Genomic DNA, 22234 nt, shown 5'->3' with positions numbered 1-22234 from the left:
TGTGTTGAATTGGGTAGACTCTGGAGATGTACTTCTGTTGTTTTTGTGCATTTGCTCTGTCTTTGTGAGGACATATTGCATGGCTGCTGCCCTTGTTCTCTCTGTTTTCGGATATATCTTGATTTCTGTACTTTCTTTACTCCTTGGTGGAGTTACTTTTCCTCTAATTTCAGAGCATGTAATGAATGTTTCTTGCTTTTCAGCCCGAATCCAGACAGTGGGATACGGGAGTCCAGCTCATGGGGTGCTCAACATGGACAAGATGTCTACTACGAATCGCGGACACCTGCCTTTGAGCGAGGCCACTCTGAAGACCTCCACAGCGTGCGGGCCTGCAAGCAGGTGTGTAAGTGGAAGACGCGACGGGTCAGCCCGGTGTCTTAAGGTTGAATTTGTACATTGATTGAAAGGAGACAGCAGAATAAGTAAAACTCAGTGAGATCTACATCCCTACCATGTCATGCTCTGAGTGCGATTGCGTGTCTATTAGCAAGCTCACTTCTCCTCTAGCAAAGAATATTTACTTCTCATAGTGAGATGTGGCTCTACTCTGAGTGAGATCATGAATGCCTAAGAAAGACATAAGCCCTCCGTGAGTGAGACCAGATCACCGTGGGTGAGATCAGTCAACCATCTGCATTAGATTCCTGCATTTCCGAATGAAACAGATCACTCCTCTGAGTGAGACCAGTGGACCCAATAATGGAAATCTGTCTACCCCCCCTTAGATTGAGACCTTCCACTCCACTGAGTGAGGTGTTTTACATCTCTAGTGACCATCTGTTTGTAAAATCAGCCACCCTTCTCGTCCCTGAGTTACATCAATCACTTGGTTGGAACAAATCAATCCTCATCAGTACGAAATCAGTTACCCTTTGGGTGAGCTCTGCCTCTCGTGTTAATGGAGTGCATGAGCCCTCTACATCGGATCACCTTGCGCCGCCTTCGGACTCCATTGTCCCTGCATGAATGATATTTGCCCTTCTGAGTGAGATGTGGTGGTCTGGCCATTATGTGGGGACGTGGCTTCCTTCCATGCAGATTTTTTCCTGGCTTCATGGTCGGTAGTTTGTGGTTTTTAACTTCCTGTTGTCTTCTTCCCTCTGTACACGGGTCCATCTTCCTCTTCCTGTTACCCCCTTTTGACACTCAACTTTCTTCAGGCCGTGGAAATGAAACAGATGGGCCCCAGCTTGTCCAATGGAGAGCACCAGCCTTGCCTAGAAAGCCACGGCAGGGCAGTGTCCATGCCTCGATTGGCAGCCGAATCTCAGGTAAGAACTTTGGTCATTGTCACATTTGTTCTTTTACAGATCCCTGTGTCATTCCTACAAGCATTGTGAAACACCCTAAGGTAAGTCTTATCTTCTCAGCAGACTAGACCAGGAATTTGATATTATGACAGTCCAGACTTATAAAATAGCCCAGCTCTGGTCATCTCAGGAAAAGGACCCAGCTCTTAGAATTAGACCCAAAGAGACACTAGGATGAAGACGACCCAATAATTATTAGCATCCTTTGGCTTTCATATGACTGTACTTCCTGGTCTCCTTACTGCCTTTCATGGATGCAGTGAGCACACCAGTAGCATAGCAAGTGTCTCAGGCTCTAATGCAAGCAATGGAAATGGGCCCCTTTTCATTTGGATGGGTACTAAATCACAGCACAATTAGGTACACTGGGCCCTGAACAGCTATAGCTAAGGAAATGGAGTGCATAGATGAGCTGATTAAAAGAGCTTTGCAATATGATTTCTCGTGAGGCTTTCATTGGGTCTAATGGATTATGCAATGCAAAGGAGACACATACTGAGCAATAGTAGACCTAGAGGGAAGGTGAAGCTATCCGACTGGTACAACAGTGCCTTAATCTACATAGTGAGGCCAGTACTGTTTGCTGCTAGGTAAAATTGGTTGAGGACCAAAGCAGAAGTGTCCTACAAGTTTTTTTTGCTTTTTTAGGAAGCTACTTTTCCCTTTCATACTTAATGCTATTCAAAAATCTTTATGTAAAGAAACCATTGCTGATGTGGTATCTGTAGCCAATTTCAACTGAATCCAAAATATCAGCAGCGCACAAATAGGCAAGTGACCTCATCATGTCTACTTATGACTACTTAAGTGAGGTCATTGTGACCAGTTCCAAGTGTCAACGTCTCAAGATGAACCAAAAAGACTGGGCTAGCCCCTTATTTTTCGACCTTGTACACGTGTTAAAACTTCGAGGTTGTGAAAACCATGTAAAAATGCAAAGTTGCGAGTCAAAAATATATCAATTCATATTTAAAATCTTAATTATAATATTGACTAATATAAACAATAAAACAGAACTTGTATATGAAGCAAAGGAAAGAACACTGATTCTTGCCACAGCTGATGTGGGCTGTTAATGTATTTATAGTGCTTTTCGAAGCAAGCACCGACCGTGTTTCAAATGGTCCCTATTGTCCCATTAGAACATTTCGAAAGGTCCTAATCTAAGACCTATCGTGGCCTGGCTTTCTAACCCCAGATTCTATCAGAACTGCCTTTAACCTAACTCTCACACTGACCTGAGCACAGCCTGCATCCCCAGGACCTCCTTTTGTGCGTTACCTGCTCCCGAAAAGGGGAGAAGCATATTCTGTGTGGGGACTCACTGCTTTACATAGTATTTGGAAGCCCTGAATGCGTTGTTGAGCCTCTTGCCAATTGGTGCAGCTCATTGGCTGGGTCAGCAATGGCCGCTGCACTCTGAACAGACTCAAGGTTATAATCTGCTTTATCAGCCAGAGAACTATGTTCAGATTGTCAGGTATCCCCTTAGTCAAGCTCTGGGTTCTCGGCCTAATCGTTATTCCCCTTAGTCAAGCTCAGAGTTCTGGGCCTAATCGTTATTCTATCACTTTGTATCTACATGATTAATTTAATGAATCAAGAGCTCTTACACACAAGTTGAGACCTCCCCCGTTCTTAAGTACCATTACGTTCAAACATGCTTGTTGACATCAGGTCAAGAATAAAGTTAAATTTTCTTCCATAACAGAACGTGTTTTGCTGAAGTATTGTGCAGCACGTTCAGTTCTGGACATTCAACCCTGGAAAGGTTCCACTGGCTGATCCCTGCTCTGTAACTCCAAAGAGATGACTTCATTCTCAACATAGGCCAACCCATTCCTCAAGAACATAGTGAACAAGGAGCAGATTACTCTGTTGTGTGTCTATTTTAAACATTAAATCCACTCCCTTCCCAGCATCTTCCACTTCCATTCCCTATCTCTTACCTCCCACCACTCTTTGACCTACCTGCAACTCTGCATCTCAGAGTCCACCACTCTGTGCTTTTCAGCACCTACCACGCCTCACCCCACCATACTACACAAAAACAGCACTGAGTCGTGAGGTGAGAGGAGCCCAATCTTGGAGCAAGAAAAATTGAGGTTTGGAGAGAGTCCTCAGATATGTGAGATTACAACTGCAGAGCGGAATGCTCCAGTGAGACAGTAGTGTAGACCATTGGGATGGTTGTAGGGTGAGACTACTGTGGAAATTGGTTTCTCACTGTGTGAACTGTAACTTTATTAGATTGGTAGAGAAACTGCTCCTCCTCTGAAGGCAAGAGGTTCACTTGCCACCAAGTGAGATGGGAGTCTGATGCTGCTTCACTCAGCTCCTGCCTTTTGCTATGCTCACACTCTGCCACTCGTGCAAGTTGGTCACTGTGCCTTGATCAAAGCAACCCTACCTTTGCCTTCCCACTGCCACAGTGCTCTGCCTTTTCAAGGCAGAGATGTTTCTGTGGCTTGTAGATGTCTTAGATTGCACAGAACGAATGAACGCGGCTAGGAACAAACAAATGTAGCTGGGACACAGATTAGGAGAAGCAGGTGGGAGGTTTGACGAGTAAGAAGAAGCTGGGCGATGGTAGGAGACTGTAGGGATGGTCTAGGAACTGTCCCTAACACTCACACATTATGGCAGGGTCTCCCTTCCTGCAACTGTCCATCACCCTGGAGGGTTCCTCATACTTGAAGTAGGAAGGGGATCACCACCATACATAAATCCTAAAACGTCCACAACTTCATAACATGGCACACATTAACTCCAAGGAGACATTATAGGAAAATACATTTCTGTGCATCTTACCCTGCCTTGTTGTGTCTCAAACCTATTTGCCGCCCCTGTTTTTTTAAATGTCTTGATTTTAAATACATTTCTAGTTTCCCCTTTCAATTTGGTTTCCCCATTAATTTGTATTGAGTCACAGTTTCACTGTTTTCTGTGGGTATCTTTACCATGGGATTCTAAGAAGGGAGCTGTATCAACCTCCGTTGGGTGTTTCTATATTGATCTACATGGAACATGGCTGTTAAAGTGCAGAGATGAGCAATACTGTCCTCCTGTATGAAGGAAGAGAGGTATTCCACTTGTTTCATCCTATTGATAATACCGAGGTATCTTATATAGATGGAATCTCCATTGCTTTCCAAGGAAATTAATTTTGAAGTTGGTGATATTCCAAGATCCAAGTGCATGTATAGGCAACTCCAAAGTGGAGATAGGATACAGCTCCCTTTTTCAGGTCCTGAGCTCCCACCATCCGTAACATAACATTCATTAACATTTGTGTTTTCAGCAACCACCCAATAACTGATGGATGTTAACATGTTTCTCTCTCTCCCTTTCTTCCACCTTCCTCCCCTGCTCCCCTTATCCTCAATATGTTTAATCCTTATCATTTTTTTTATGACCATTTTATCTCAAAATAAACCATCCGCTGTGCCTGCTTTGTGGTGCTTTTCCTTTCTATGTGCCTTTTGTGGGTCTGTCGGTTTCACGTTTGTGTGTTGGGATGCGTGTATTTCTGGCTCAATTGATACGGCTGTTGTCCGCCTATTCCCCATCCTTTTTCTTTGGACCCCCCCCCCCCTCCTCCTTACCTGTATTCACCTGCTCATCCGCTGCACTATTGGGCTGCTTCCAACCCTGTATCTCATCTTGTCCGACATGTTGACAGAGGAGCAAAGCGCGGTCTCCGGGCAGCTACCTGGCAGTATGTAATCACATCTCTGTTATTCTCCTATCTCGAGCAGCAGCATAACAGGAAGGCACGGTACAGAGGGCTAACTCTTGCCAACCCTACCCATCGCTTGGCTCCTTGCAGCTTTACATTGCCTGTTTTACACTTCATTCCACGGATGGAATGGAGGTGTCAAGTTGTTAAGGACTTAATAGTATCCAAACATCTAAGTCCTGGCCTTCAGTATTACAGGTGAAAAGGCCACATCAGTATCTGTACTGCTAGTACTGAAATCTGTCCAAGGAATAATATGTTAAAATGTGCTGGTAATTTGTGCAAAATCATCTGCATAGTTATATCCCATGTGAAGGTGATTTTACAAGCACTGGGATGGGGCACACTATACAAACTCTACACTGTAGCACTTGTGTGTTGCACCAAGATGAAGCTGACCAAAGGCAGAGGTGAAGGATGGGTGACTGTCCTCTGGATACACTTCATAGCGCAAGGCCAGTGTGGATTTGTACTGCTGATGGCGATGTGTGCTGTCAGAAGAAGTGGAGCAGACTGCATGTAACGTGTGTAGTCCTCTTGAGGAAGACAACAATATTCAGGGCTCTTAGGCAATCAGCAGATCTTTCCAAACTTATGTACAATCAATCAATCAATCATAGCATTTGTAAAGCACACTGCATACCCGTGAGGATCTCAAGGCGCTGGGGGGGGGGGGGAAGCTGCTACTGTTCGAAGAGCCAGGTCTTGAGAAGTCTTCTGGAGTTCAGAAGGTTTTTGGTCTGCCGTAGGCCGATGGGGAGGGTGTTCCATGTCTTGGCGGCGAGGTGGGAGAATGATCTGCCGCCGGCGGTCACTCTTCGGATGCGTGGGACGGTGGAGAAGGCACGGTCTGCGGAGCGGATCGGAGCTGGAGGGAGAGGGTGGAGAGGCTGGGTCAGCTGTTGGGGTACGCTGGTCCGGTGTTGTGGAGTGCCTTGTGTGCGTGTGTGAGGAGTCTGAAGGTTATCTTCTTGTTGACAGGTAGCCAGTGCAGGTCTGTCAGGTGGGGTGTGATGTGGTTGTGGCGAGGGATGTCGAGAATCAGGCGTGCAGAGGCATTCTGGATGCGTTGGAGCCGTTTCAGGAGTTTGGCCGAGGCTCCTGCGTAGAGGGCGTTCCCGTAGTCTAGTCTACTGCTGACAAGGGCCTGGGTGACTGTCCTTCTCGTTTCGGTGGGGATCCACTTGAAGATTCTGTGAAGCATTCGGAGGGTGTTGAAGCAGGAAGAGGAGATGGCTATGACCTGCTTCGTCATGGAGAGGGTAGAGTCGAGGATGAAGCCTAGGTTGCATGTGTGGTCGGTGGGTGTTAGGGGTATTTCTAGTGCAGTCGGCCACCAGGAGTCGTCCCAGGCCGAGGGGTGGATCCGAGGATGAGGACCTCCGTCTCGTCCGAGTTCAGATTCAGTCGTCTGTTCCTCATCCAGTCGGCGACGGCCTTCATTCCTTCGTGGAGGTTGGTTTTGGCGGAGTGGGGGTCCTTAGTGAGGGAAAGGATCAGCTCAGTGTCGTCAGCGTAGGAGATGATGTTGAGGTTGTGCTGTCGTGCGACGTGGGCGAGTGGTGTTATGTAGACGTTGAACAACGTTGGGCTGAGGGATGAGCCTTGGGGTACGCTGCAGCAGATCCCAATGGCTTCGGAGCGGAAGGGGGGGAGGCTGACGCTCTGTGTTCTGCCGTAGAGGAAATAGGATGCCCATTCCAGGGCCTTGTCCTGGATTCCGGCGACGTAGAGGTGTGTTCGTAGTGTGCAGACCGTGTCGCATGCAGCTGACAGGTCCAGGAGGATGAGGGCTGCGGTTTCTCCGTTGTCTAGCAGGGGCCTGATGTCATCGGTGGCGGCGATGAGGGCAGTTTCGGTGCTGTGGTTGCTGCTGCACCCGGACTGGGATGGGTCCAGGATGCTGTTCCAGGTCCTTGTACAAGGCTCTGCCAATGAGAAGATTCTATAAAACCGTATATATATATGGAATCTGTTCTTTAAAGTTGCTGCTTCATTGTTTGGGTGATCTTTTTTGAGAGTTGTTAGTCAATCAGCATTTGTAGAGCACAGCACCGTCACCACTAGGGGTATCTGGGTGCTGTGTCTCCATTGAAGAGCCAGGTCTTGAGTCTCTTTCTGAAGTCTGCCAGCGAGGGGGCTGTGCAGAGCTGGAGGGGAAGGTTGTTCCAGATCTTGGCAACAAAGTGGGAGTAGGATCAGCCACTGCTGTGGCTGTGATGGATGCAAGGGTGTGTGCGAGGGGGAGTCAAGAGAAGTGCAGGTGTCTAGCGGGTTGGTGGAAGGTCAGTCGATGGTTGATGTAATCAGGTCCTAGGTCATGGAGGGCTTTGTAGGCATGTGTGAGTATCTTGAACTGGCATCTCTTCTGGATGGGGAGCCAGTGGAGTTCTCTTAGGTGGGGGCAATGTGGGTTAATTGGAGAGGTCCATGATGAGTCTGGATGCAGCATTTTGTATGATCTGGAGTCCTCTGAGGAGCTGGGTGGAGATGCCAGTGTAGAAGGTGTTACCGTAATCGAGGCGGCTTGTGACGAGGACCTAAATGAGGTTCTTTCTGATGTTGGTTGTGATCCATCTGAAGATTCTGCATAGGACGCAAAATGTGTCAAAGCAGGAGGCGGCGACTGCGATAACTTGTCGTTTCATGGTCAATTGGCTGTCGGGGATGATGCAGAGGTTGCATGCATGGTTGTTCGGTTTGGGTGTGGGTCCGACTTCTTCAGGCCACCAGCTATGGTCCCATGTGGAGTTGTTCTTCCTGCAGATCAGTACTTCAGTTTTGTTGGAGTTCAGGTGGAGGCAGTTGTCTCTCATCCATTCGGCTATGTTGGTCCTGTTGTTGCATAAGTTGGTTTTGGAATTGGAGGGGTCCTTGGTGAGTGGGAGGATCAGTGGAGTGTCATCTGCATAAGAGATTATGTTGAGTCAGTGGGATCTGGCAACATCTGCGAAGGGGATCATGTAGATGTTGAACAGGGTGGGGCTGATGGATGATCCTTATGGTACACCACATATGATGCTCTGTGTGCGTCCTGTGAGGAAGGAGACGATCCACTTGCGGGCGTCTTACTGTATGTAGTAAATATGACAATACTTAGATGTCCCTTTGAGTATTAGATTTTTGAACAGTGGGTGTTTTCAGGGACATGTATTTTTCTTGTGTTGGAGATTTCTGGGGCTGATTTAGAGAATGATAGTTGGAAGCTGCTCCATCGCAATGGCTGAAGACATCCTGCAAACCTGAGGGTCCTCAGCCCTCAATATTTAAAGTTGTTTGCCAACTCCGCTGACAACTCTAAACATTGGCAGGAATCACTGTGACAGTGCTTCATGTCAATGTTGTAAATGTTTGGCATCTAACAAGGTGGCCTGCTGTCAAACCTTTGCAAACTTTTACTTTTTTCAAAAACAATCTCCAATATGGGGAGTTTGTTTTTGGAAAAGTTTTTTAAATTGTCCCATTACTTTTCTTTTAGCGTCCCCTCACGGTGACAGACTTTTGCAAACTTTTACTTTTTTTCAAAAACAATCTCCCATACGGGGAGTTTGTTTTTGGAAAAAGTTTTTTAAATGGTCCCATTACTATTCTTTTAGCGTCCCCTCGCGGTGACGGACAGCAAAAAAAGTCAGAGGACTGTCCACTCTAAATAAGGCGGGCGGTGGAATGGCTAACCTCTGATTGCCCATAAACCATTGGCCCGCTAGACCAGAATATCGTCAACATACTTTCGTTCTGCCCTCCTCTATATGAGGTGGGTGGACCAAAATTTTCCAGAGAGGGTACTCTGTCACCACTTTCCTTTCAGGTTACAGCCAGCTAAGCAGGACCTTGCTTTTTGCTCCGATACGCATGTTCTCATGGATCCCCCATGGGTACCTGCGGATACCCCATAATGCGACCCTAGATATCTAAATCTTTTATCCCTTAAAAACTCCAAAACTAATGAACAGATTTTCCCCAACTCACAAAAAGCTCAAACTGCAGACCAAGATCTAGCTTTCTGCCTAATTTGGTGTAATTCTGTTAATCGATTTGGGCTGTAGCCGTATCTAAAACTTGTCAATTCCCCATGGACATTGCATGGGGGAAAAGCGTTTTGGGACCCCATTCTTTCTCAGCCCCGGCTTCACAAATCACCTGAAACTTTCAAAACAGCAGCTCATATAACTTGTGTACTAGTTTTAAAAATGTTGTGAGACCTTAATCATTGAAAACAAGTCAACCGAATAGCACACAAGGGACTTGGTAAATGTAGCAAAAGTACAAATTTGCCGTTTGGAAATTGATTGTTAACAGGCAGAATCATATCTTGCCAACAACCCCTATAGGATGTAATGGTCTCACAGGCAATCAAGTGCTAATTTTAGCTTAATTTTTTTAGAAAGTGCAATATATTTATTTAAGCGTTGTGTAGAACAAATACCATTTTTATTTTAAACTAGTGCATAAAGAGCATGGTGGCACGTTTGTACAGAAGAAATGGAGACCGAGCAGTGACAAGTGACTCAAAGTGAAGGAATAAATAAACTATTTAAAAGTGGTGCAATTCACATGCACAAAGGACAGAGTGTTCTCTTAATACATGGGTGACCAAGTTCCCCAGAAAAAAATTTATTGGAATCTGTTGTAATGCATTGTTATGTAGTGTTCTTTAAAGAGGTGATTCTTCAACTCTTTCCTAAATTGGAGCCGCACTTGGACAGTCCTGATGGACATAGAGATGTTGTTCCAGACGCATCTGAGGATGTGCGTTTTTGAGACCAATATGTGTTTTAAGGGGTTGCTGGACATGATTCCGCCAGTTAAAACTTTTAATCATATTTCCATATGGAAATTTGCTTCTTTTGTAGTATGTCACCTTAAAGCAAGTTGAGGATGACACATGGGTTCCCTTGGGCCTATGTGCTCTCCCATGACTCTGCTATCAATAGCAGACATGATAAACAGCTTTACATGAAACACACTGGGAGCCGAACGTACTTGGTGTCTAGTCGCCACATCTCCATAGTGATAGATGTCCAGAGGGAAAACAAGACTATAGAAGGCTAGCCTCTTGCCGACCTCAGAAGAGCAGTGTACAGTATCCCAAGGACTGCAGATACACAACCATTCAGCATATTATGTGTTAGAGAGACATTGAAGGAGACCTATGCCCAATGACTGGTCTCAATCTACAAGTTGTTAACTTTGTTGTCTCTGCTGCACTTGTCGTTATGAGCAGAAGTGTTGTGAGCTGACTGCAGGTGATGAACAGGCACATGTGCAAAGGTTAGTTTTAGCCCTTGGTATAAAGATGCCCAGTTCACTGGATATCAAGGGAGCTGGTTAACTTGAATTAAGTCACTGGTCATTCGAGGTCTTATTATCAGCATGCAGCGGGTTTTAACCCCTCTGCTGCGGGGATATTCCCCCGCTGTGCTGGGGGGAGGGGGGCGTGCACAGCGCTCACATGCTCATGACGAGCTGAGCTCGTCATGAGGCACGCGCTCCTGTGCTCATGACGAGCTCAGCTCGTCACGGCCACACCCGTTCCCGTGGAACGCTCAGCACAGCAGGGGAATAATCCCCGCATGCGAGCGTTCCACGGCTCATGACGAGCTGAGCTCGTCATGAGCACCGGAGCGCCGTGGATCATGACGAGCTCAGCTCGTCGTGAGCTTTCAAGGGGTTAAACTAAGACCAGGGAAAGAACCTGCTTAGGCCAAGGCTTAGAGAAATTATGTAAAGAAGTAGTGTTACAATGTAGGAGTGTTGAATGTTGGCTGAGACCGAATGTGCATTAACAAAAAGTCAGTGTATGTCTCTGTAGAAAATTCTTGATTACTTCCAAGGACATGGTGCAATGTTCAGAAGAGGAGTACTCCTACTCTGCTAACAACAAATGAAGTTTCTCATTTACTATTATTTTTGGTACTGTTGAGCTATTTTAAGCGTTATTGTGGAAAGACTTGCATACCCAAATGTATTCAGTTTGAGGACAAACAAATTAAAACCTTGCGGGATGACAGTACTCTATAGGCACATTTTATATAAATAATTAACAGCAGAGATAGTAGCCAGACCCTGGGCTTCAGATTGCTTTACATGCATAACTGGCAGCCATGAGCATTGACTTCGACAAAACTGCAAGAGTATGCTGCAGTACAGTATGATGATCAGATACAAGATTTCTCCTTTTCAAAGCAGTTAGAAAATTGGATCTAGAAGAGATATACACACACAATGAGCAATGACTTGGCAGGCACTAGAGACACTGGTGAGCTTGAATACAAATAGACTTAGTAAAAGAAGATATAGCATTTTAGATTAAAGAGTTATATCCAAGTGGTTTAATGTCTGGACAGACACCAGGGGTTCAATGGACCATCATAGAATATCTGGGGCCATTTTATGCATTGTGATTGTTTGTGCCCGGTGCACCTTTTAAAAGGTGCGCCAGACACAAACAAACACAATGCGCCCTATTATGATGTAAGCCCTGCCCCCGTGGCAGCCGCAAACTTGGGCTGCCCTGGGGGCAGGGCATTCATGTAAAAACACAAATTCACGTGAATGCCCGTTGCGCCCCTGCGGCACCTTCTGTAATATGGCCTCAGGTGTAATATTGGAATTGGAAGAGGAACATCCTAGATTTTTACATAGGTGATGCTTGGAGAAAATTAAATATAGCATTGAGGATACAAGATATACATCCTCAATATTTACCTTGGTGGCACTCTGGATTGTTAAAGAAAAGAAGATTTAGCATTAGGGAAAAGAGTTACACTCTTCATGTTTACAATGGAGATTCTGTGGGAGGTTTAGGGAGTAGAGAAAAGCAGGTCTAAGATTGGAGTTAGAAGAGGTACATCCTCGATGTTTACACCACTGGCATTCTAGATGTTTGGAGAAACGCATGTTGAGAATTGTGGTTAGAAGAGGTATCATCTGCTATGTTTATACTGGAGGTATTCTAGATGTTTGGAGACAACCATGTTTAGTTAGCGTTGTGGTTAGATGAGATGTGCCCTTGAAGTTTACACTGGCAGCACTCTGGATGGTTGGAGGCAAGCAGCTATAGCATTGGACTTAGATGCAACACATCCTCGATGTTCACACTGGCAGCACTCTGGATGGTTGGAGGCAAGCAGCTATAGCATTGGAGTTAGATGCGACAAATCCTCGATGTTCACACTGGCAGCACTCTGGATGGTTGGAGGCAAGCAGCTATAGCATTGGAGTTAGATGCGACAAATCCTCGATGTTCACACTGGCAGCACTCTGGATGGTTGGAGGCAAGTAGCTATAGCATTGGACTTAGATGCGACACGTCCTCGATGTTCACACTGGCAGCACTCTGGATGGTTGGAGGCAAGCAGCTATAGCATTGGAGTTCGATACGACAAAGCTTCAATGTCTACACTGGCAGCACTCCCGAATGGTTGGAGGCAAGCAGCTGTAGCATTGGACTTAGATGCAACACATCCTCGATGTTCACACTGGCAGCACTCTCGATGGTTGGAGGCAAGCAGCTATAGCATTGGAGTTAGATGTGACAAATCCTCGATGTTTACACTGGCAGCACTCTGGATGGATGGAGGCAAGAAGCTATAGCATTGGAGTTAGATGCAACAAATCCTCGATGTTCACACTGGCAGCACTCTGGATGGTTGGAGGCAAGCAGCTATAGCATTGGAGATCGATACCACAAATCCTCGATGTTCACACTGGCAGCACTCTGGATGGTTGGAGGCAAGAAGCTATAGCATTGGAGTTAGATGCAACAAATCCTCGATGTTTACACTGGTAGCACTCTGGATGGTTGGGGGCAAGCATCTGTAGCATTGGAGTTAGATGCGACAAATCCTCGATGTTCACACTGGCAGCACTCTGGATGGTTGGAGGGAAACAGCTGTAGCATTGGACTTAGATGCGACAAATCTTCGATGTTCACACTGGCAGCACTCTGGATGGTTGGAGGCAAGCAACTATATCATTGGAGTTAGATGCGACAAATCCTCGATGTTTACACTGGCAGCTCTCTGGATGGTTGGAGGGAAACAGCTGTAGCATTGGAGTTAGATGCAACAAATCCTCGATGTTTACACTGGCAGCACTCTGGATGGTTGGAGGCAAGCAACTATATCATTGGAGTTAGATGCGACAAATCCTCGATGTTTACACTGGCAGCACTCTGGATGGTTGGAGGCAAGCAGCTATAGCATTGGAGTTAGATGCGACAAATCCTCGATGTTCACACTGGCAGCACTCTGGATGGTTGGAGGGAAACAGCTGTAGCATTGGACTTAGATGCGACAAATCTTCGATGTTCACACTGGCAGCACTCTGGATGGTTGGAGGGAAACAGCTGTAGCATTGGAGTTAGATTCAACAAATCCTTGATGTTCACACTGACAGCACTCTGGATGGTTGGAGGCAAGCAGCTGTAGCATTGGAGTTAGATGCGACAAATCCTCGATGTTCACACTGGCAGCACTCTGGATGGTTGGAGGAAAACAGGTATAGCATTGGGCTTTGATGCAACACATCCTCGATGTTCACACTAGCAGCACTCTGGATGGTTGGAGGGAAACAGCTGTAGCATTGGAGATATATGCGGCACATCCTTGATGTTCACACTGGCAGCATTCTGGATGTTTGGAGGCAAGCAGCTATAGCAATGCAGTTAGATGCGACAAATCCTACGATGTTTACACTGGCAGCACTCTGGATGATTGGATAAAAGCAGTAATATAACTGAGGTTAGAGGAAATAAACCCTCAGGGTTCAAAAGCTTTGCAGCCTCTGGAGGGTCTTAGGAGGTTTGGATAAAAGCAGATGTAGCAGCTGGGTAGAAAAGATGCATCCTCAGTGTTTGCAGGTGGGGGCTCACCGGTACTCATTTTTGGGACCAGCATTATTTTTCTTCATCAGGCTTTTACCTATAGCAAGAGAGAGAAAAAAACAAAAGAGGGAAGAAAAAAGACAAAAATATTTCAATACAGTGACAAATGGAGAAGATAGATGAAAATTAACCTGCATGATTGATTTAAAGGGGCAGGGAGTGTTTAGTGTATGCTGGGAACAGCAAGAGGTGAAATCAAGGTAGCTTGATTTCAGAGCCAAACTTTGAGCCCCTACACTTGCTTCACAAATTAAGCACTGGTTGCCATGGCATTGGTATTATAGCAGATATTTTTGTCAACATTCACAAAGGTGAAGGGGTCCCTTGAGGATACCTGCACTTTTGTGACTGGGTTACCACTATTTTTATGTAGTCAGTAGAATACGTCTGGATATCGGTCACAAAACATTATTACATCCCATTCCGAATCGCTATTTGGAAGGGCCGCCCTAAACCCGCCCTTGCAAATGCCGACTTGGTATGTTGTCGCAAACTCAAAATGAGATTCGGTAACATATTAACAAATCACAAGTTGTGTTTAAACTGCAACAGCAAAATGGCCTTTTAGCATGAATCAAACACAGCTCACACATTATTGATCACTGGGAAGAGGTGTGGCGCCACGGCCAGGGTGACAGACGCTGGACGCTAGGGATCACAGTTCGATCCCTGGCTCCAGCAGCAGGGGTCTGCCCAGCACCATGCGACTCTGGGCAATAGCTCGCTTAATCTTCCCAATGGTCCCAGGCACCGAGATACCCCTTCGTCAGTGATTTGTGCGCTATACAAGTACTGGTGTTATATCAGCTGGTGCAGTATTAATCAGTGTCTGCAGTGTAATCACAAAGGGCACAGTAGTAATCTGTCTGCAGTGTAATCACAGCTGGTGCAGTAATATTCAGCGCCTGCAGTGTAATCACAGCTGGTGCAGTATTCATTAGTGTCTGTAGTGTAATCATGGCTTGTGCAGTATTAATAAGTGTCTGCAGCGTACTCACAGCTTAAGCAGTATTAATCAGTGTCTGCAGTGTAATCACAGCTGGTACAGTATTCAGCAGTGTCTGCAGTGTAATCACAGATGGTGCAGTATTAATCAGTGTCTGAAGTGTGATCACAGCTGGTGCAGTATTAATCAGTGTCTGCAGTGCAATCACAGCTGGTGCAGTATTAATCAGTGTCCTCAGTACAAATACATATGGCTCAGTATTAATCAGTGCCTGCAGTGTAATCACAGCTGGTGCAGTATTAATTAGTGCCTGCAGTGTAATCACAGTGTGTGCAGTATTAATCAGTGTCTCCAGTGTAATTACAGCTGGTGCTGTATTAGTCAGTGTCTGCTGTGCAATCACAGATGGTGCAGTATTAAGCAGTGTCTGCACTGTAATCACAGCGTGTGCCGTATTAGTCAGTGTCTGCAGTGTTATCACAGCTGGTGCAGTATTAATCAGTGTCTGCAGTGTAATCATAGATGCTGCAGGATTAATCAGTGTCTGCACTGTAATCACAGCTTGTGTGATATTAATCAGTGTCTGCAGTGCAATCACAGCTGGTGCAGTAACAATCAGTGTCTGAAGTATAAATACCACTGGTTCATCATAAATCGGTGTCCTCAGTATAAATGCATCTGAAAGAGACATGTTAGTGATAGATTCCTTACCTTAGAATATCCCCAGGCATCAGACTGGATCTGGAAAGTTTTTCGTCAGCAGAGCCACTGCGCGTCGGTAGGTGGTGTTGTGCGGCTCCGCGTCCGTCGCTGGCAGCGTTGGCGCCGAGATGACGTCACGGAGACTACTTAAGCGCCACCTATGCATGTGACGTCAGTTCTTTCTTTTTCCGCGCCAGCAAGCGCAGATCCGGTTAGAGCACTTACCCTGGGCACTTTTTGACTAACTTTTTTGAAACTTTTGTCTCTCCTTCTTTTGAGTCTTGACTCCTGGTGCCGCGTAGGGATGCCTGGGTTTAAATCCTTTGGGACCTGTCGCCATACAATGTCGGTGGTCGACCCCCACGGCATTTGTCTCTACTGTATGGAGCGCGACCAATACTTCCGGTTATGTTCTGACTGTCTGGCCATGGCTCTGAAGGCTTTGTGGGAGCAGTCCCAGAAGCTGCTGGAGGCCCGGCAGTCGTCTCCACCCCATTCAAGGTCCAGAGGTCGCATGAGGAACCGCCTGTGGTGCCATCATCATCGCTCCTCAGGGTCGAAGTCTTCACCCTCGGAATCGGGTAAGAGACGTCACAAGAAAAAGTCGAAGAAGCGTTTATACTCTCTGATATCCCCCCCCCCGCCTGTCTCCGGACGTGGACGAGGGGGCCAGAGGTTCTTCCCCCGCGGCTCCGTTGGAGCCTGGGAGTCCCGCGGCCTACTCACCTTATCAGGGTCCATCGGCGACTCCGGTCCAGGTGCAAGAACTTCTTGCCGCCATGGACCGCCTTTTCAGGCCTAGGACTCCTGCCGGCGTGCCTTCGGGCCCCGCGGTCCCAGTTGAGGGCCCTTGCTTGCCGCTGGCTCTTCCACGGTCGCCGGCGGCGGCTCGAGTGCCGCAAGGTCCTCCGCCAGCGGCTCCAATGCCCCACACCTCCGTTCCCAGCGCCGCAATGGGTCCCGTTCGTCCCACCTCCACCCTTGCCCGGGTTTCCGGACAATTGTGCTCTGGCTTGGGACCCTATTGGAACATGGAGCCGGATCGGCGCTGACCGACGTCGTTTCGAACATTTGTATTCCCCGGTTCCTCCCCCACCGCAGCAGCCTGTGCCTCGGGCCGTGGAGGAGGGGGATGACTGGGAGGAGTCTGAGGACCCTCTTGCATGGCAGTGCGAGTCAGAACAGGAGTGGGTGGAGGAGTCGGAGGATGCAGGTGGCCTTGACCTCTCTCTCCTCTGAGCCCGGCTTTCTGTCTCCTCCCGCGATCATGGAGGAAGGCGCAACTTATACTGTGCTGCTCCGTAGAGCAGCTGAGACCCTTGGCCTTGATCTGCCTACTGCCACTCTTAAGACAAACCTCCTTACTGAAGTGCTTCAGCTGACGGCAAGTTCTATGGAACCTCTGCTTCCGTTCAATGAGGCCTTGACGGATGTTTTGATGGGCACTTGGTCTAGATCAGCCACAGGGGTTCCTGTGGATAAAAACGTGGCCAGGCGTCATCGCCCGGCACCGGGTGACCCTGTCTTTTTAACAAATCATCCGACTCTGGAGAGCCTGGACATTCAGGCCTCCACTTCCCTTCCCAAAGTGCATTCCCTACCGCCCCGCTGGATAAGGAATCAAAGAAGCTGGAGCAGTTTGGCAAAAAGTTATTTTCCTCTGCCAGCTTGGTGCTGCGGTCAGTCAGCCCCGCAAGGCTCTTGGGCCGCTATTCTCACGGTGTGTGGTGGTACATGGTGGTGCAGACACTGCCCCAGTGCCAGGAGAAGGTTCGGGTTGTACTTTCTGAAGCTGTTGCGGAGGGGAAGGATGCCGCAAAGTTTGCCATCCAGTGTGGGCTGGACACCGCGGACTCTTTGGGTTGGGCTATCTCCACAACAGTGGCCCTGCGTCGCCATGCCTGGCTTTAGTCCACAGGGTTTTCGGGGAATGTCCAGAGTTCACTCATGGACATGCCTTTTGATGTGCTCATCTGTTCGGCGATAAGGAAGACAGTGCACTGGAGCGTTTCAAGGACTCTCGGACTACGACCAAATCCTTGGGTCTCTCCACCACACACCCGGCCACGTCTACCTTTCATTTCTTTCGTAGCCACGGAAGGGGCGCCCCTGCACGTTCGTTCAGCCAGAAACCTGCGTAGAACCAACCTCAGCGCGGCCGCAGGCGTGGAGGGTGCCGTGGCAGCACAGGGGGCCAGCGTGCGGGTCTGTTCACCTCTGCTCTCGCAGCATCCGCGTCAAAGCCTTCCTAGTCCGAGCTTTGAGGGTGCACCTCACACGGGTGGGCAGCAGGATTCAACATCGCCTCTCCCACTTGCGTTCTGTCACTTTGGACTGGTGGGTGCTGCAAATCATCCACAGGGGTTACTCCCTCCCCTTCGAGTCTGCCCCCCAGCCATGCCACCTCAGTTCCACCGCATGTCGGGGGATCACTTTGCGATTCTCCAACAGGAAGTCACTGCCCTCTTGGCCAAGGGGGCCGTCGAGCAGGTTCCTGGGCCAGAAGTAGGTTGTGGTTGTTATTCCCAATACTTTCTGGTCCCTAAAAAGGACAAAGGGGACCTGCGCCCCATCTTGGACCTCAGGAATGTCAATTGCTTCCTCCGGCGGGAGAAGTTCAAGATGTTAACTCTGGCTCAGGTCTTGGCTGCCCTCGACCCTAGAGACTGGATGATAGTGTTGGACTTGCAGGATGCATATTTTCACATCCCCGTCCTACTGTCCCACCGGCGTTACCTGCGGTTCACAGTAGGCCAGGAGCATTTTCAGTTTGCAGTGCTCCCCTTTGGCCTTACCAGCACCCCTAGGGTGTTCACGAAAGTGATGTTGGTGGTCGCAGCTCATCTGCGCAGATTAGGGGTGTCAGTCTTCCCCTACCTCGATGACTGGTTGTTGAAGGCGGGCTCGTCCCAGGCAGTCGTCTCCCACCTTCAGACTACGGCCGACCTCCTGCATTTGCTGGGGTTCTCCATCAACGTGCCGAAGTCGCACCTGAGTCCCTCTCAGAAGCTCCCCTTCATCGGAGCGGTTCTGGATTCGACCCGGTTTCGGGTTTATCCTCCCAAAAAGCGAGTCTGGGATATTCAGGCTATGATTCCGATCTTTCATCCTCTATCCCGGGTTTCAGTCAGGATGAACCTTCGGCTCTTTGGCCTACTGGCCTCCTGCATCCTGCTAGTGCAACATGCCAGATGCCATATTGCTGGCTGTGCAGTGCGACCTGAAGTTCCAGTGGACACCTCATCAGGGCAACCTCTCCGATCATGTCCAGATCTCAGGGGGCACTGCACGACAATTGCAGTGGTGGCTCACGAATCACGATTGGGTCAATGGCAGATCCCTCTCCCTTCCCCAACCGGAGCACACAGTGGTGACAGATGCGTCCCTCCTGGGATGGGGCGGCCACTTGGGAGAGGCGGAGATCAGAGGCCTCTGGTCTCCGGCGGAGTCCCGACTCCATATCAACCTTTTGGAGCTTTGGGCGATCCGTCTGGCATTGAAGGCATTCCTTCCCTCTGTCCGGGGAAGTGTAGTGCAGGTGTTCACGGACAACACCACCGCCATGTGGTATTGCAACAAACATGGCAGGGTGGGGTCGTGGACTCTATGTCAGGAGGCTCTGCTCCTCTGGACATGGCTGGAACATCAAGGCATAACTTGGTGGTTCAACACCTTGCAGGTTCCCTGAATGCCAGGGCGGAGGAACTCAGCCGCCGGTGTTTGATGGATCACGAATCGCATCTGAACTCGGACGTGGTGCAAGGTCTCTTTCTGCAGTGGGGAGAGCCTGGGTTAGATCTATTCGCCACCAAAGAGAACGCGCAATGTCATCAGTTCTGCATGTTGGAATTTCTAAGGCGGCATTCGCTCGGTGCCGCTTTTCGTTGCGAGTGGAGCTGCGGTCTGTTGTACGCCTTTCCGCCTATACCACTTCTGGCCAAAGTGCTGAAGAAAATTTGGCGCAACCCGGCCGAAGTCATCCTTGTGGCTCCGGATTGGGCATGAAGAGACTTGTATCCCGAACTACTCAACATGGCGATCGATCCCCCAATTCGACTGCCTCTTTGGGAGGATCTTCTATCGCAGCAGCAGGGGACAGTCCTCCACTCGAACCTGTCCAGTCTCCACCTCCATGCATGGAGATTGAACGGCGACAGTTGACAGCTTTCGATCTTCCTCCCGACTTCTGTGATAGTATTCTGGCAGCCAGGCGTCCCTCCACTAAGTCGGTATACGCCCGCAGGTGGAATACATTTGTGGCATGGTGCACAGCGAAGGCTGTGTATCCCCTTCCTGCCCCTCTTTCTGAGGTCCTTCTGTTCCTTCTATCTTTGGCCCAGCAGGGCTCTGCTCTGGGCACTATCAAAGGTTACCTTTTGGCCATTTCCGCCTTTCTAAGGCTTCAGATTAGCCTTCTCTTTTAAAGTCCCCAGTTGTTAACCGTTTTCTCAACTGCATTACACACACGTTGCCTCCCGTACCTTTCAAAATGCCTCAATGGGACTTAAATCTTGTCCTGACCTATCTGATGTGCGCTCTCTTTGAGCCCCTTCATAACTGTCCTTTACGTCTTCTTACTCTAAAGCCGGTTTTCCTGGTAGCTATCACCTCTGCCAGAAGAGTGAGTGAGCTCCGGGCTCTTTCATTTAAACCTCCTTTCCTTTCTTTTCATCCGGACAAGGTGGTTTTAAGGACCCGTCCTTCTTTCTTGCCAAAGGTTGTCACGCCCTTCCACATCGGGCAGACCATCACTTTGCCTACCTTCTTTCCTCCTCCGCATCCTTCTAAGGAGGAAGAGAGGCTCCCCCGTCTGGATCCAAAACGTGCGCTCTTGCTCTATCTGAAGCGCACACAACAGTTCTGGGTGGATGACCAGCTCTTTATTGGCTATGTGGGTGCAAAAATGGTCGGGCCATGCACAAACGAACCATCTCTCAGTAGGTCATTCTGTGCATCAAAGCATGTTACTCGTTTGCTAAGAAGGAGCCTCCTGTGGGGCTGTATGCCCATTCTACCAAGGCAAATGCAGGACATTTGTCAGGCATCTACGTGGGCCTCACTGCACTCGTTTACCAGTATAATAAAGGGTGGTCCCATTATTGTAACATCAAAAGGTGTTAATACAGCATATCTTACATTACTAAAGAAATCAAATGAAAAATAAAAATGGCAGCAGTGTTATTTAATCACACTGAACATATATCTCAGTTATAGAATTTCTTTGAAAAAGCATTTTGAGTACCCGATTGGGGGGTGACGCAAGGAATAAGGAGAAGTGAGTGATTTGAGTGAAGGTAGTGGGGTACGTGAAGTTAAAGAATAGTGCGTTATACAATTTTACTATTCATTCGGCATAACATTTAACAGCCAAATAGTACGACAATTGGAATAATTCATACAGTCTATTACATAGCCATGTAAAACAATAAATCACAGTAGATCAGGTACTGTTGATGGTATTGGCATCAAAATAGTGTCGCCGTTTCGACCCCTGATTGTGTGTAGGTTCCTAAGAGCCTTACTAGTGGGGTCTTCCTCAGGACTGATGTGTGCGTGAAGGGGAAGGGGCACCGTGACTGAAAGCAGATAGTCCTCCCAAGGGGTTCATGTGAGGATAGGCGGGCCCAATGGCTCCAAAGGCTTAAGTGCGGGAGATAACGAAGAACACTTAAAGGTTGGGAGAGGTCATCAAAGGTCCAAGTCTTAACAATCGTATGAATTCATATAGTTAAATCTCCATGCTAATGTTCATTATTTTGATCACACCAGAAAACCTGGTAGCCTCACATGGGTATACTGCATTGTCCGGTTAGAATCACGAAGAAAGGGTGAAGGGTGAAGGGCTGTCACCGTGCTGGATAAATAATAAATAAATAATTACGCACTTATATAGCGCACGACTACCCGGAGGCATCTCGGCGCTTGTACGAATACCGCCGAGGAACCCTTCCTGGCCTTTCCCTGTGAGGACCCCACTCCTGGGCACCCCCAAGGTGAAGTCAGGCATCCTCAGCGTTGTTGTAGAGATTAAGCAAGCTATTGCCCAGAGGTGCAGAGTGGGGCTCATGATCAGAATAGGCACCGAGGTGAGAATTATCAGGTCCGAGGAAATTGAGCCTGTGACCCGTTGAGGCAGGAATTGAACCCTGGTCCCGGCCACACTACTGCATCAGGGTCTGCCGCTCTAACCATTGAGCCACACTTCTCTACTAGTGTGGCCTCCCTCTGCGCATTGAAAATTGGGAACCCTAGGGAACAGGGAGTAATGTTTATGGAAAAGCCACAGCCAACTGGGGCTAATGTCACTTACAACCAGTTTAAATTGTTAAATCATTGTAATTACCTCTAATGAACTATCTTGACTTTGTGCCTTTTCACTCCCATCCATTGCTCACACGAGCACTTCTCCTTTACCCTCCGAATTTCCCTGTTTGGAGCAACCTCTTGACTACTAAACGTTTGGTAATGGTTTTATCTTTGCAATTGTTTCTATGAATAAAATAGACAATTCTCTGTAAATAAAGTGAGTGCCTTCTCATTTTCAAGGTGCATAATCTGAAAGTCTATATGTATTAACTACTATGTGCTGATGATCTTATGCAGGCAACAAATGATAACTGAATTATAAACGTCTTTTGACTAGAGGT

The 22234-nt window shown here is 47.9% G+C and overlaps 1 protein-coding gene across 1 annotated transcript in view; it reads left to right on the top strand.

Annotated features, from left to right (window-relative positions):
* The window catches only part of CACNA1B (calcium voltage-gated channel subunit alpha1 B), a 1091759-nt gene that overhangs the window by 1033031 nt on the left and 36494 nt on the right, over positions 1 to 22234 (top strand). Inside the window, exons 43-44 of the mRNA XM_086921120.1 lie at positions 204 to 342; positions 1164 to 1274. Of these exons, the coding sequence (XP_086777246.1) occupies positions 204 to 342; positions 1164 to 1274 (250 nt within the window). The remainder of the gene's footprint in view (positions 1 to 203; positions 343 to 1163; positions 1275 to 22234) is intronic.

The sequence above is a fragment of the Lissotriton vulgaris genome, chromosome 5 (genome assembly GCF_964263255.1).
Source record: "Lissotriton vulgaris chromosome 5, aLisVul1.2, whole genome shotgun sequence".
NCBI lineage: Eukaryota > Metazoa > Chordata > Amphibia > Caudata > Salamandridae > Lissotriton > Lissotriton vulgaris.
The sequence above is the reverse complement of the archived record's forward strand: the minus strand, read 5'-3'. Positions and strand labels throughout refer to the sequence as shown.